Source organism: Nerophis ophidion, linkage group LG24 (assembly GCF_033978795.1).
Source record: "Nerophis ophidion isolate RoL-2023_Sa linkage group LG24, RoL_Noph_v1.0, whole genome shotgun sequence".
NCBI lineage: Eukaryota > Metazoa > Chordata > Actinopteri > Syngnathiformes > Syngnathidae > Nerophis > Nerophis ophidion.
Genome location: NC_084634.1, coordinates 22,763,479 through 22,776,863, shown reverse-complemented (window position 1 = coordinate 22,776,863; position 13,385 = coordinate 22,763,479). Strand labels below are relative to the sequence as shown.

The following is a 13,385-nucleotide window of genomic DNA, read 5'->3' as shown; positions in this document are numbered from 1 at the left end:
TTTTTTCAACCGCTCTAATTAGGGGGTACTTGAATAAAAAAAATGTTCACAGGGGTACATCACTGAAAAAAGGTCCACTGGACCAGGGGTCGGCAACCGAAAATGTTGGATGAGCCATATTGGCCCCAAAATACAAAAACAAATCTGTCTGGAGCCGCAAAAATTAAAAGCCATATTACATAGAGATAGTGTGTCATGAGATATATATTGAATTAAGAGGTCTTTAAGGAAACTAAATGAGCTCAAATATAGCTACAAATGAGGCATAATGATGCAATCTGTACATTTTTAGCTAGTCTAAATAGCATGTTAGCATCTATTAGCTTGCAGTCATGCAGTGACCAAATATGTCTGATTAGCTCTCCACACAAGTCAATAACGTCAACAAAACTCACCTTTGTGCATCCATGCACGATGATAAAAGTTTGGTGAACAAAATGAGACAGAAATAGAAGTGGCAAACGTCGGAGAAAAGTTATACATGTAAACAAACTGCGGTGAGTTCAAGGACCGTCAAAATTAGTAGGACACAACGGCGCTCGCCAAATACTCGAATCAGCGAAGCATGTTTAAAGGCCTACTGAAACCCACTACTACCGACCACGCAGTCTGATAGTTTATACATCAATGATGAAATCTTAACATTGCAACACATGCCAATACGGCCTTTATAGTTTACTAAATTGCAATTTTTAATTTCCCGCGAGGTATCCTGTTAAAAATCCGCAGAATGATGACGCGCATGTTGACGCGTGTTTGTGACGTTATTGGTTGGAGCGGACATGTTCTCCCAGCACCTCACATGGCTAAAAGTCGTCTCTTTTCATCGCATAATTACACAGTATTTTAGACATCTGTGTTGCTGAATCTTTTGCAATTTGTTCAATTAATAATGGAGACTATAAAGAATAATGCTGTTGGTGGAAAGCGGTGGATTGCAGCTGTCTTTAGCAGCCAAAACACAGCCGGGGTTTCTTTGTTTATTGTGAAGCTTTAAAACAGAGCAGTCAAGCGAACATGTTTCTCTATGTTAACCAGCAAGATTTTGGATGTGAAAATTGTGATATTAAGTCGGCTCTTACCGGAGATTTAAGTGGATTATGCGACCTCATCCTGCAGTTCAAAAAGGCAGCTGTGATCTTGGCTCCTCGGCTTCTCTCAGAGACACTGGCGTTGACCGCAGCCATCCGACTTTCAGGTATGACTTTATAGTCTCACTAAAATACTATTAACACAATAAGCAGGTAAGGGATTTTCCACAATTATCCTAGTAAATGTGTCTAATTACATCTGAAACTGCCGCCGTCTGGAGCCTTTGCCTTTTTTTTTTTTTTTTTAAAGTGCTTCACTCTAACTTTACCACTGTGTGTACTGCAGTACTCAAATTAATGGGGAAATCGTCGCTTTCTCGGTCCGAATAGCTCTTGCTGCTGGAGGCTATGATTATAAACAATGTGAGGATGTGAGGAGCCCTACAACCAGTGACGTCACGCGCACATCGTCTGATACTTCCGTTAAAGGCAAGGCTTTTTTATTAGCGACCAAAAGTTGAGAACTTTATCGTCGATGTTCTCTACTAAATCCTTTCAGCAAAAATATGGCAATATCGCGAAATGATCAAGTATGACACATAGAATGGACCTGCTATCCCCGTTTCAATAAGAAAATCTCATTTCAGTAGGCCTTTAATACAGTGTGCTTTATAACAATTATGAAGGTTTGTATCATGTTTGTCCTCCCTACAGAAACCATATTTAGACAAAAAGTATGTTTTTCCCACTCATCTTTTTCCATTTTTCATACATTTTTGAAAAAGCTCCAGAGAGCCACTACGACGGCGCTAAAGAGAGCCGCGGGTTGCCGACCCCCGCACTAGACGAATGGCTTGTGATAAATCGTGAAGTAAAATGAGCTCAATAAGGATTAGTGTTGAAACGATACCATTATTTTGGTACCGGTACAAAAATTATTTTGATGCTTTCCGGTACTTTTCTAAATATAAGGCACCACAAAAAAATGCATTATTGGCTTTAATTTAACAAAAACTCTTAGGGTATATTAAACATATGTTTCTTATTGCAAGTTTGTCCTTAAATAAAATAGTGAAAATACTAGAGAACTTGTCTTTTAGTAGTAAGTAAACAAACAAAGGCTCCTATTTAGTCTGTTGACGTTTGCAGTAACATATTGTGTCATTTATCATTCTATCATTTCGTCAACATTATTAAGGACAATTGGTAGAAAATTAATTTTTAATCTACTTGTTCATTTACTGTTAGTATCTGCTTACTTTCTCTTTTAACATGTTCTATCTACACTTCTGTTAAAATGTAATAATCACTTATTCTTCTGTTGTTTGGATGCTTTACATTAGTTTTGGATGATGCCACAAATTTGGGTATCAATCCGATACCAAGTCATTACAGGATCATACATTGGTCATATTCAAAGTCCTCATGTGTCCAGGGACATATTTCCTGAGTTTATAAACATAATATACATTTTAAAAAAAGCAAAGATGTTGTGATGCCAAAAAATATCGAAGTTGTCATAGTAGTATCGACTGGATAGATGCCTGTACTGGATGTCAGGTGTAGATCCACCAATGGTGTTTGTTTACATAAAATAGAATAGACTTTATAGTCATTATATTTTCATATAACGAGATTAAAGACTCCAATTTAAGGTGCGGATGTGGGAACAAATATGGGGTAAAATAAATAACACAAGAGGTAATAAAGGAAAAACTAACAATTGAAATAAACAGACAACTATCAAATAAAAATAACAAGCAATCCTGTACAATATACAAAAAACTATAGCAATACAAAATACTGTACAATATACAGAACAAGACAAGAGTACCGAAGTAATAAATAACAATCAGTGTCGGACGTATTGCACTCGAAAGGTAGTATTGCACAGTAGGGTATTAGGGCAGGACATTGTGACGCCGGTGAGCTACGGTGTGCAGTGAAGCAGGTTTAGCTATTTCTCATCCTGCAGGGATGATACTTGTAAGAAATTTACTTTATTTGTCACCATGGAAACCAGGATTAGCGATTTAGAAGTAGCCAAAACACTGCCGAATGGACGTTAGCCGCTAGCTGGCTAAAGCATTTCTTCCTGAGGTCGTTTCAGTGTTATAACTTCACCTTTATTGTTAGTTTTTAAGGCAAAATGCGTCCGTTCTCCCTTTTCTGTCTACACACTGTGTCTGCTTGTAAGTACTCCGTGACCGTGCGCTGCCGAACATGCTCCTCTGCTCGTCTAGGGATGTAACTGAATTAATGATAAACACAGTAATCCTGTTTTAAATTACACGCATCATAATAATCCCCTCAATTCCCCCCCAAAACGGATTAACTAGCTGGACTATAAAGACAATATAAGACATCCCTAAACGTGGATGCATATGCAAAAGTGCAATATGTTTATCTGTACAGTAATCTAGTTATTTATATCTGCACCTTATTGCTCTTGTATCCTGCACTACAACGAGGTAATGCGACAAAAAAATGTTCTTATCTGTACTGTAAAGTTGAAATTTGAATGACAAATCTAAATCACTAAAATGATTTTAAAACCACGACTGATGACCACATTTTGCTACTCATGCTACTCATTTACTGGAGAAGCAAGGTAGCGCGCTAATGGATGGCTAGCTAACTTAAAGGCCTACTGAAATGAGATTTTCCTATATAAACGGGAATAGCAGTTCCATTCTTTGTGTCATACTTGATCATTTCGCGATATTGACATATTTTTGCTGAAAGCATTTTGTAGAGAACATCGACGATAAAGTTTAAAACTTTTGGTCGCTAATAGAAAAGCCTTGCCTTTAGCGGAAGTATGTGTGCGTGACGTCACGAGTTGCAGGGCTCCACATATATTCACATTGTTTATAATGGAAGCCACCAGCAGTAAGAGAAATTTGGACTGAGAAAGCGACAATTTCCCCATTAATTTGAGCGAGGATGAAAGATTCGTGAATTAGGATATTGATAGTGAAGGACTAGAAGAAAAAAAAGCGACGGCTCCAGGCGGCGGTAGTGTGAGCGTTTCAGATGTAATTAGACACATTTACTAGGATAATTCTGGAAGATCCCTTATCTGCCCTTTGTTTTAATAGTGTTTTAGTGAGGTTTTAAAGATTGTAAAGACATCCCTCGAGGTCAGATGGCTGCTATTTGCACCAAATTTGGTGCAAATGTCATCGTGCTTCAACACATCGAGCCTTGCCAGTCAACTGAAACACTAGCTGCTCGAGAAGTTGCTCTGAGGCCAGTGCACAAACTGCATTCAAATAATTACGGATATAAATACATGTATCAGTTTTTTTGTTACTGTTCTCGAGAATCAAGAAATTATCTGGATCGTTATTGGCTTGGCAGAAATACATCGTGCATCTCTAGTTTTTAGCAATAATACATCAACTTCTCCCTATTACACCTATTTGCTCTTTGATTCCACATTATGTGTTTGTTTTGTAAATAATTTTTTTAGAACATGCGTCGGGCCATCAAAAAAATTTTAAATTTGTCTTATTAAGGTTTTTTTTAGCCATTTTTCTTAACCTGTTTTAGTTCCATCCAACCGTTTTCTACCACTTGTACCTTTTGGGGTCGCGGGGGGTGCTATTATGACCGAAAAATTTAACCGCATCCAACTGCACTTCTTGTTAACTCAATATTACTCCATGAATAAAGATATTCCAGGCATTCTTTTTCCTCCTCATTTTTGAGATATCTGTTTGTTGCCATACAAAGTCAAAGGTAATTATTAAAACATGGTGTGGCAATTATACTTCGATCTTTCGCAAGTACAAGTGGCCCATTAAGGGTATATGCGACGCGGCCCACCATGAAAATGAGTTATAAATGCCTTAAAATATTATGAATGTGTGGGCTTCACGGTGGCAGAGGGGTTAGTGCGTCTGCCTCACAATACGAAGGTCCTGCAGTCCTGGGTTCAAATCCAGGCTCAGGATCTTTCTGTGTGGAGTTTGCATGTTCTCCCCGTGAATGCGTGGGTTCCCTCCGGGTACTCCGGCTTCCTCCCACTTCCAAAGACATGCACCTGGGGATAGGTTGATTGGCAACACTAAAATTGGCCCTAGTGTGTGAATGTGAGTGTGAATGTTGTCTGTCTATCTGTGTTGGCCCTGCGATGAGGTGGCGACTTGTCCAGGGTGTACCCCGCCTTCCGCCCGATTGTAGCTGAGATAGGCGCCAGCGCCCCCCGCGACCCCGAAAGGGAATAAGCGGTAGAAAATGGATGGATGGATGGAAACTGAATGTTAAAACCATATATTTAGGCGCTGTTGAGATGATTAGAGACAATTCTGCTTGCTTACAGGTAGTTGCTTTTTGTGTGTTTATCATTTGTCATGTTTGCGCCTTACCTTAGTAATTGTTCGAATTAAATTCAAAGTAACACTTTAGTATGGGGAACATATGAACCATTAATTAGTTGCTCATTAACATAGGGTTAGGGTCAGCATCAGGGTTAGGGTTGGGGGTAGGGTTAGGGTTGGGGTTTTGAGTTATGGAAGACTCTTAGTTAATGGCTTACTGGTTGCATAATAAAGCCATGCAGAATAAGGGATTAATAAGTACTTATTAACTATTTAATAATGACTAATTAACAGCCAATATGTTACTAATATGCACGTTAATAAGCAACTAATTAATGGTTCATATGTTCCCCATACTAAAGTGTTACCAAATTCAAGATCGCCATAATATATATTTAATCATTAGCCTCCCAGGGTGTGCGGGACACAATCACAGTAAAGTATGAAGTTAAGTAAAGGGCCACAATATAAGGTTTGAGACCCCTGATCTAGCTCATTCCATGGAAACAGGTGTCCAAACAAATAATCCCACATTTTGATGACTGTATTGCAAAAAAAAAAAATCCATCATGGGGCCAAACAAAGTGGTAATTGCCAGCACTTTGATAAAAAAAAAGTGAGAAACAATTGAGAATGAACTTGAAAAAATTTTTACTTTTCAATTCCTTCCTCATTTATATGTATTCCACATGTAAAGGTATACAGTCGTCCCTCGCCAAATTACGCTTCAAATATTGCAGCTTCCCCCACATTTGGTTAGAGTGTTCGCCCTGAGATCGGTAGGTTGTGAGTTCAAACCCCGGCCTAGTCATACCAAGGACTATAAAAATGGGAGCCATTACCTCCCTGCTTGGCACTTAGCATCAAGGGTTGGAATTGGGGGTTAAATCACCCAAAATGATTCCCGGGCGCGGCCACAGCTGCTGCCCACTGCTCCCTTCACCTCCCAGGGGGTGATCAGAGGTGATGGGTCAAATGCAGAGAATGATTCCGCCACACCTAGAGTGTGTGTGACAATCATTGGTACATTGGTACTATAATTGCAGATTTTTTTTGTCTTTTTAAAGACATAGTCTACAATTTATTGTTCCTAAATTAAGCGTTTTCAAACATAAAAATGGCGAAATGAACTGAAAATATCAATACTACTGTAAGTGATGAGAGCAAACCAATCAGGTCACGCTGTTCAATATCGTGGCCACTGATTGGCTCAGGCCGTATTACTGTATTAGAAATATTGTGTTGTTTCATGTTTAGAATAGAATAGAATAGAATAGAATAGAATAGAATAGAATAGAAAGTACTTTATTAGAGGGCTCCCATAACGTTATTTTTGTGTTTAGAAGTTAATTAACAGTTGTTTATGCTTTAGCTATGAAAATATTTGATTTAGAATTCATGCCTCCTTCGCGGTAATTCATTTATGTCCTGAACCAATTAACAGCTATAAATGAGGGATTACTCTAATTGGATTTACATGGAAAAAATGGGTTTTTGAAATGCCATCCATCCATCCATCCATTTCCTACCGCTTATTCCCTTTCGGGGTCGCGGGGGGCGCTGGCGCCTATCTCAGCTACAATCGGGCGGAAGGCGGGGTACACCCTGGAGAAGTCGCCACCTCATCGCAGGGCCAACACAGACAGACAGACAACAATCACACTCACATTCACACACTAGGGCCAATTTAGTGTTGCCAATCAACTTATCCCCAGGTGCATGTCTTTGGAAGTGGGAGGAAGCCGGAGTACCCGGAGAGAACCCACGCATTCACGGGGAGAACATGCAAACTCCACACAGAAAGATCCCGAGCCTGGATTTGAACCCAGGACTGCAGGACCTTCGTATTGTGAGGCAGGCGCACTAACCCCTCTGCCACCGTGAAGATTTTTGAAATGGATTACTAAAAAAAAGCAGATATATTCAATTTTATCCTTAATCTTGATGACTTTGTTTTGTATCATTTCCTAAATATTTTTACCCAGTACCACCTCAGAAAACACTATAAAGACTGAAATTAAAATACAGTAGTGTAGTAGGCCATTCATTAAGAAGTTTGTTTGATATCTTTGGTCACTGTCACATTACACACAGTTTGAACGGTAACACTGTTTGCATATAGGAAAATGGAACACTGACCTCTTTATCAAGTGATGATTTGGCGTATACCACTAGCATGTGGCTCTTTAGCGCCACACATAGTGGCTCAACGAAGCATTTTTAAAAAGGATTGAAAATTGAAAAATATGGGGGGGGAAATAATGTTTTTGTTTTTGTTTTTGTACGTTTGTATGTTTTTTGTTTGAGGAAAAACATGACACAAACCTTCCCAATTATAGAAAAATTGTTCAGTATGTTTGTGTGTATGCTTCACTGGTGAGAGGATTCGGTGAATGTCGTTTTGTCCTACTAATTTCAACAGTTCTTGAACTCACCATAGTGTGGACTGTCACGCAGCAGTTTGTTTACATGTCAAATCTTCCACTCCTTTGTCTCATTTTGTCCACCAAACCTTTTATGCTGTGCGTGAATGCACAAAAGTGTGCTTTGTTGATGTTATTGGCTTGTGTGGAGTGCTAATCAGGCATATTTGGTCAGTCCATGACTGCAAGCTAGTCAATATTAAAATTTAGGCTACCTGTATGTACAAACCCCGTTTTCATATGAGTTGGGAAATTGTGTTAGATGTAAATATAAACGGAATACAATGATTTGCAAATCCTTTTTAACCCATATTCAGTTGAATGCGCTACAAAGAAAAGATATTTGATGTTCAAACACATAAACTTTATTTTTTTTTTGCAAATAATAATTAACTTCGAATTTCATGGCTGCAATGTGTTACATCACCTTTTCTTTTAACAACACTCAGTAAATGTTTGGGAACTGAGGAAACTAATTGTTGAAGCTTTGAAAGTTGAATGCTTTCCCATTCTTGTTTTATGAAAAGCTTCAGTTGTTCAACAGTCCGAGGTCTCCGCTGTCGTATTTTATGCTGCATAATGTACCACACATTTTCGATGGGAGACAGGTCTGAACTGCAGGTGGGGCAGGAAAGTACCCGCACTCTTTTACTATGAAACCACGCTGTTGTAACATGTGGCTTGGCATTGTCTTGCTGAAATAAGCAGGGGCGTCCATGATAACATTGCTTGGATGACAACATATGTTGCTCCAAAACCTCTATGGACCTTTCAGCATTAATGGTGCCTTCACAGATGTGTAAGTTACCCATGCCTTGGGCACTAATACACCCCCATACCATCACAGATGCTGGCTTTTGAACTTTGTGCCTATAACAATCCGGATGGTTATATTCCCCTCTGTTCCGGAGGACACCACGTCCACAGTTTCTAAATATAATTTGAAATGTGGACTCGTCAGACCACAGAACACTTTTCCACTTAACATCAGTCCATCATAGAGTTGGTCGGGCCCAGCGAAGACAGCGGCGTTCCTTGGTGTTGTTGATAAATGGTTTTTGCTTTGCATAGCAGAGTTTTAACTGGCACTTGCAGATGTAGCAACCAACTGTAGTTACTGACAGTGGTTTTATGAAGTGTTCCTGAGCCCATGTGGTGATATCCTTTACACACTGATGTCTGTTTTTAATGCAGACAGCCTGAGGGATCAACGGTCCGTAATATTATTGCTTACGTGCAGTGATTGCTCCAGATTCTCTGAACCTTTTGATGATTTTACGGACCGTAGATGGTAAAATCCCTAAATTCCTTGCAATAGCTCGTTGAGAAATGTTGCTCTAAAACTGTTCGACAATTTGCTTACAAAGTGGTGACCTTCGCCCCATCCTTATTTGTGAATTACTTAGCATTTCATGGAAGCTGCTTTTATACCCAATCATGGCACCCACCTGTTCCCAACTAGCCTGCATACCTGTGGAATGTTCCAAATAAGTGTTTGATGAGTACTTCTCAACTTTATCAGTATATATTGCCACATTTCCCAACTTCTTTGTCACGTGTTGCTGGCATCAAATTCTAAAGTTAATGATAATTTGCAAAAAAAAAAAAAAGTTTCTCAGTTTGAACATCAAATATGTTGTCTTTGTAGCATATTCAACTGAATATGGGTTGAAAATTATTTCCAAATCATTGTATTCCGTTTATATTTAATTGTGTTATATCTAACACAATTTCCCAACACATATGGGAACGGGATTTTTTACACATTACATCAATATTCCATGTATGTAGGTATATTTGAGCTAATTTAATATCCTCTTCTTGTATCCTCTTTGTTTATGATTTAGTTTTGCATGTCTCATGACACTTTATCGGTGTGTAATATTGGCTGCATTTCAGATTGTTGTTGGTGCTTTTCCATGTTGTTCCAGACCACAGCAAACATTACCAGGCTTGCCTGATATTGTGATGAATCTAATAAAATAATCTTTGGCCTTTAAAAGCCAATAATTTAGTAATTTAATTGTATAAAGTTATTTCACCCTCTGAGTAACCTCTGATTTACTAATGTTTAACAATGTTGTAAACATGTCTAGAATAAATATTACATTTCAACATTTCTGTCAACGAAGATTTGCTTCAGCCTGAAACAAAGTCATTTTGATAGTAGGCTATTATAGCTAATATACACACTTAAGTCATTTGTTGCCTTCATCATAAGACTTATATATGGCTTTTCAGATTTATTTGTTGTATTTTTGGTCCAATATTGGCTCTTTCAACGTTTTGGGTTGCCGACCCCAGACTTAGACGGAACCCGTTTGACAAATTCAGTCATCCAGCGGGGAAAACTCACCTTAGGGGTCGGCTGCGCCAGGCTCACGATGGCCTGTCTCTCCGGCGTGCCGCCCATCTCCAAACCGTGAGGCTCCAGTTGCGTGACGGCGGCGAAAAAGGGCGGCCCCGGCAGAGAGGATCCTGGGAAATGCGCCGAAGATCCGTTGACCTCCTTGTGACCCCGGAAGTACAGGGCCACCTGTTTTCTGATGGTGGACGTGCGGGGTCCTCTCTCGTGCTGAACAGCTGTAAAACGGCACAGCAAGAGGTATGGATTTTCAAAATAAAATACCCTCCAAAAATGCTCTCCATACATACAGTGGGGCAAAAAAGTATTTAGTCAGCCACCGATTGTGCAAGTACTCCCACTTAAAATGATGACAGAGGTCTGTAATTTTCATCATAGGTACACTTCAACTGTGAGAGACAGAATGTGAAAAAAAAATCTAGGAATTCACATTGTAGGAATTTTAAAGAATTTATTTGTAAATTATGGTGGAAAATTAATATTTGGTCAACCATTCAAAGCTCTCACTGATGGAAGGAGGTTTTGGCTCAAAATCTCACGATACATGGCCCCATTCATTCTTTCCTTAACACGGATCAATCGTCCTGTCCCCTTAGCTGAAAAACAGCCCCAAAGCATGATGTTTCCACCCCCATGCTTCACAGTAGGTGTGGTGTTCTTGGGATGCAACTCAGTATTTTTCTTCCTCCAAACACAACGAGTGGAGTTTACACCAAAAAGTTCTATTTTGGTTTCATCTGACCACATGACACTCTCCCAATCCTCTGCTGTATCATCCATGTATCAATTTTGGTATAAACTCAACTCGTTGTGTTTGGAGAAAGAAGAATACTGAGTCGCATCCCAAGAACACCATACCAACTGTGTAGCATGGGGGTGGAAACATCATGCTTTGGGGCTGTTTTTCTGCTAAGGGGACAGGACAATTGCTCCGTGTTAAGGAAAGAATGAATGGGACCATGTATCGTGAGAGTTTGAGCCAAAACCTCCTTTGAATAGTTGATCAAATACTTATTTTCCACCCTAATTTACAAATACATTCTTAAAAATTCCTACAATGTGAATTCCTGGATTTTTTTTTCACATTCTGTCTCTCACAGTTGAAGTGTGCCTATGATGATAATTACAGACCTCTGTCATCATTTTAAGTGGGAGAACTTGCACAATCGGTGGCTGACTAAATACTTTTTTCACCCACTGTATTTGCGTCTTATTCTTTGTGGAAAAAAAACATACAAAAAAATCCAGAATTTATTATTATTTTTTTTTTGCAGTGATCAAAATTGACTACAAATTATTTCACAGCAATTATTGGTGACGCATCAATTAGCCAGTAATTGGCTGTGAATTTGCAATAAAAACGTTTACGCTGTTTTTTTGTTCTGTTTTTTTTTATTGCACACACATATTTTGTAAACAAACGTAAACATATTTACCGTCTTTATTCATGTTCACTTCCAGGCACTTTTTCAAACGGCACGCTCTGCATTGGTTCCTGTGGGTTTTGTCCACAGGACACCCACCCTGCACACACACACACACACACACACACGCACACACACACACACACACACACACACACACACACACGCACACACACACACACACACACACACACACACACACACACACACACACACACACACACATACACACACACACACAGTTATTTAATAGCATCATCATTCAAAGCTCCTTATCTTCCCAGGAGGCCAATTTCTAGGTGAAAAAAAAAAAATCATCATGTATTTATCGACATCCCCCCTCCTTCCATACAAGAGGAAGGGGGGGAGGGGGGGGTGATAAGTACCATCCCGCCCTCCGCTCCTCGAATCCTCACTTTCACTTTCACTTTCATCATATTAAGATTGGATTACACCTGATGATGCAATACAACACACCGGAGTCAGGCCGTTTGACACCCGCGTGGTTTGCAGGTGTGAGACGTTCAGGGACGGCTGGGAGAAAGCGCGGCAAGCATGTGTGCACCTGTTTTTCCGCGCTTTTTTTTTGCAACACAACGAATAAATGGGGGGTGACTGTGTTTTTTGGGGGGGGGTGGGGGGTGGGGGCTCACCTGGGAACCGGACTTGCAGACGTAAGTTCTGTTCCTGCGGATGCTCCTCTTGAAGAAGCCCGAGCAGCCGTCACAGGCGTAGACGCCGTAATGTTTGCCCGAGCTGCGGTCCCCACACACCTTGCACGGGATGTCCAAGATGCGACCTGAGGGAAGAGTCGTGATAAATATCCATTATTTTTAAAAGTTCATGCAGATAAAACATTTTAATTTTTTTTTCAATTCAGATCCACCCCCCTCAACTTTTTTTTTAAACTCATTGAAATAGTTGTTCACACTTTCTCTATGACGTCATTCTATTATAATAATGAAAAACACCAAACACCATTATTTTTACTTCACTTTTTACTCAATATCCAGTATTTTTACTCCACGTTTTACCCAATATCCATTATTTTGAAAAGTTCATGCAAATAAAACATTTTTAATTTTTTTTAATTCAGATCCACCCCCCTCAACTTTTTTTTAAACTCATTGAAATAGTTGTTTACACTTTCTCTATGACGTCATTCTATTATAATAATGAAAACACCAAACTAATTGACTTTAATTCATCAAACATTTTTACCAGTATTTTACTCCACCTTTAACTCATATTTTTGTGACTTTTTGGGCATTTTTAAAATTTTTATTTTAAACTCAATTAAATATTTATTTCCCCTCTAATGTAACAATGTTTTTTTGTTTTACTTCTATTTATTCATGAAAAAACATTAAGTTCACCTATTTTTCTTTCACTTTGCTGTTTTTTTCCATCTTTTTAGCACTTTTTCTGACTTTTTTAACACTAAATTGTATTTACTTTTAAAACTTTATACCCCTTGATAATTTAAAAAGGATAAACACCATTATTACCGCATTTGTTTAAATGTTATCATCCATCTATCCATTTTCTACAGCTTGTCCCTTTTGGGATCGGGGAGGGGGGAGGGGGGTTGTGTTGGAGCCTACCTCAGCTGCATTAGGACGGAAGGCGGTACACCCTGGACAAGTCGCCTCCTCATCGCATGTTATTCTATTCTTAAAATATATATCAGGTAGAGAACAAATAATAATATGCACAATGATTTTCTTTCATCTTTTCAGTATTTATGTTTATTTTCCAAAATTCTACCTATAAGATAAACCTCATTACAACATCATTACAGCATGTTTTAATTATAT

At 39.0% G+C, this 13,385-nt stretch overlaps 1 protein-coding gene across 2 annotated transcripts in view; it reads right to left on the bottom strand.

Annotated features, from left to right (window-relative positions):
• Positions 1-13,385, bottom strand: part of nr2e1 (nuclear receptor subfamily 2, group E, member 1) — a 33,873-nt gene that overhangs the window by 15,833 nt on the left and 4,655 nt on the right. For both annotated transcript variants that reach the window (XM_061885686.1, XM_061885685.1), the window contains exons 2-4: positions 12,222-12,367; positions 11,581-11,668; positions 10,136-10,362 (exon numbers count right to left, since the gene is read on the bottom strand). In XM_061885686.1, coding sequence (XP_061741670.1) covers positions 10,136-10,362; positions 11,581-11,668; positions 12,222-12,367 — 461 coding nt within the window. The remainder of the gene's footprint in view (positions 1-10,135; positions 10,363-11,580; positions 11,669-12,221; positions 12,368-13,385) is intronic.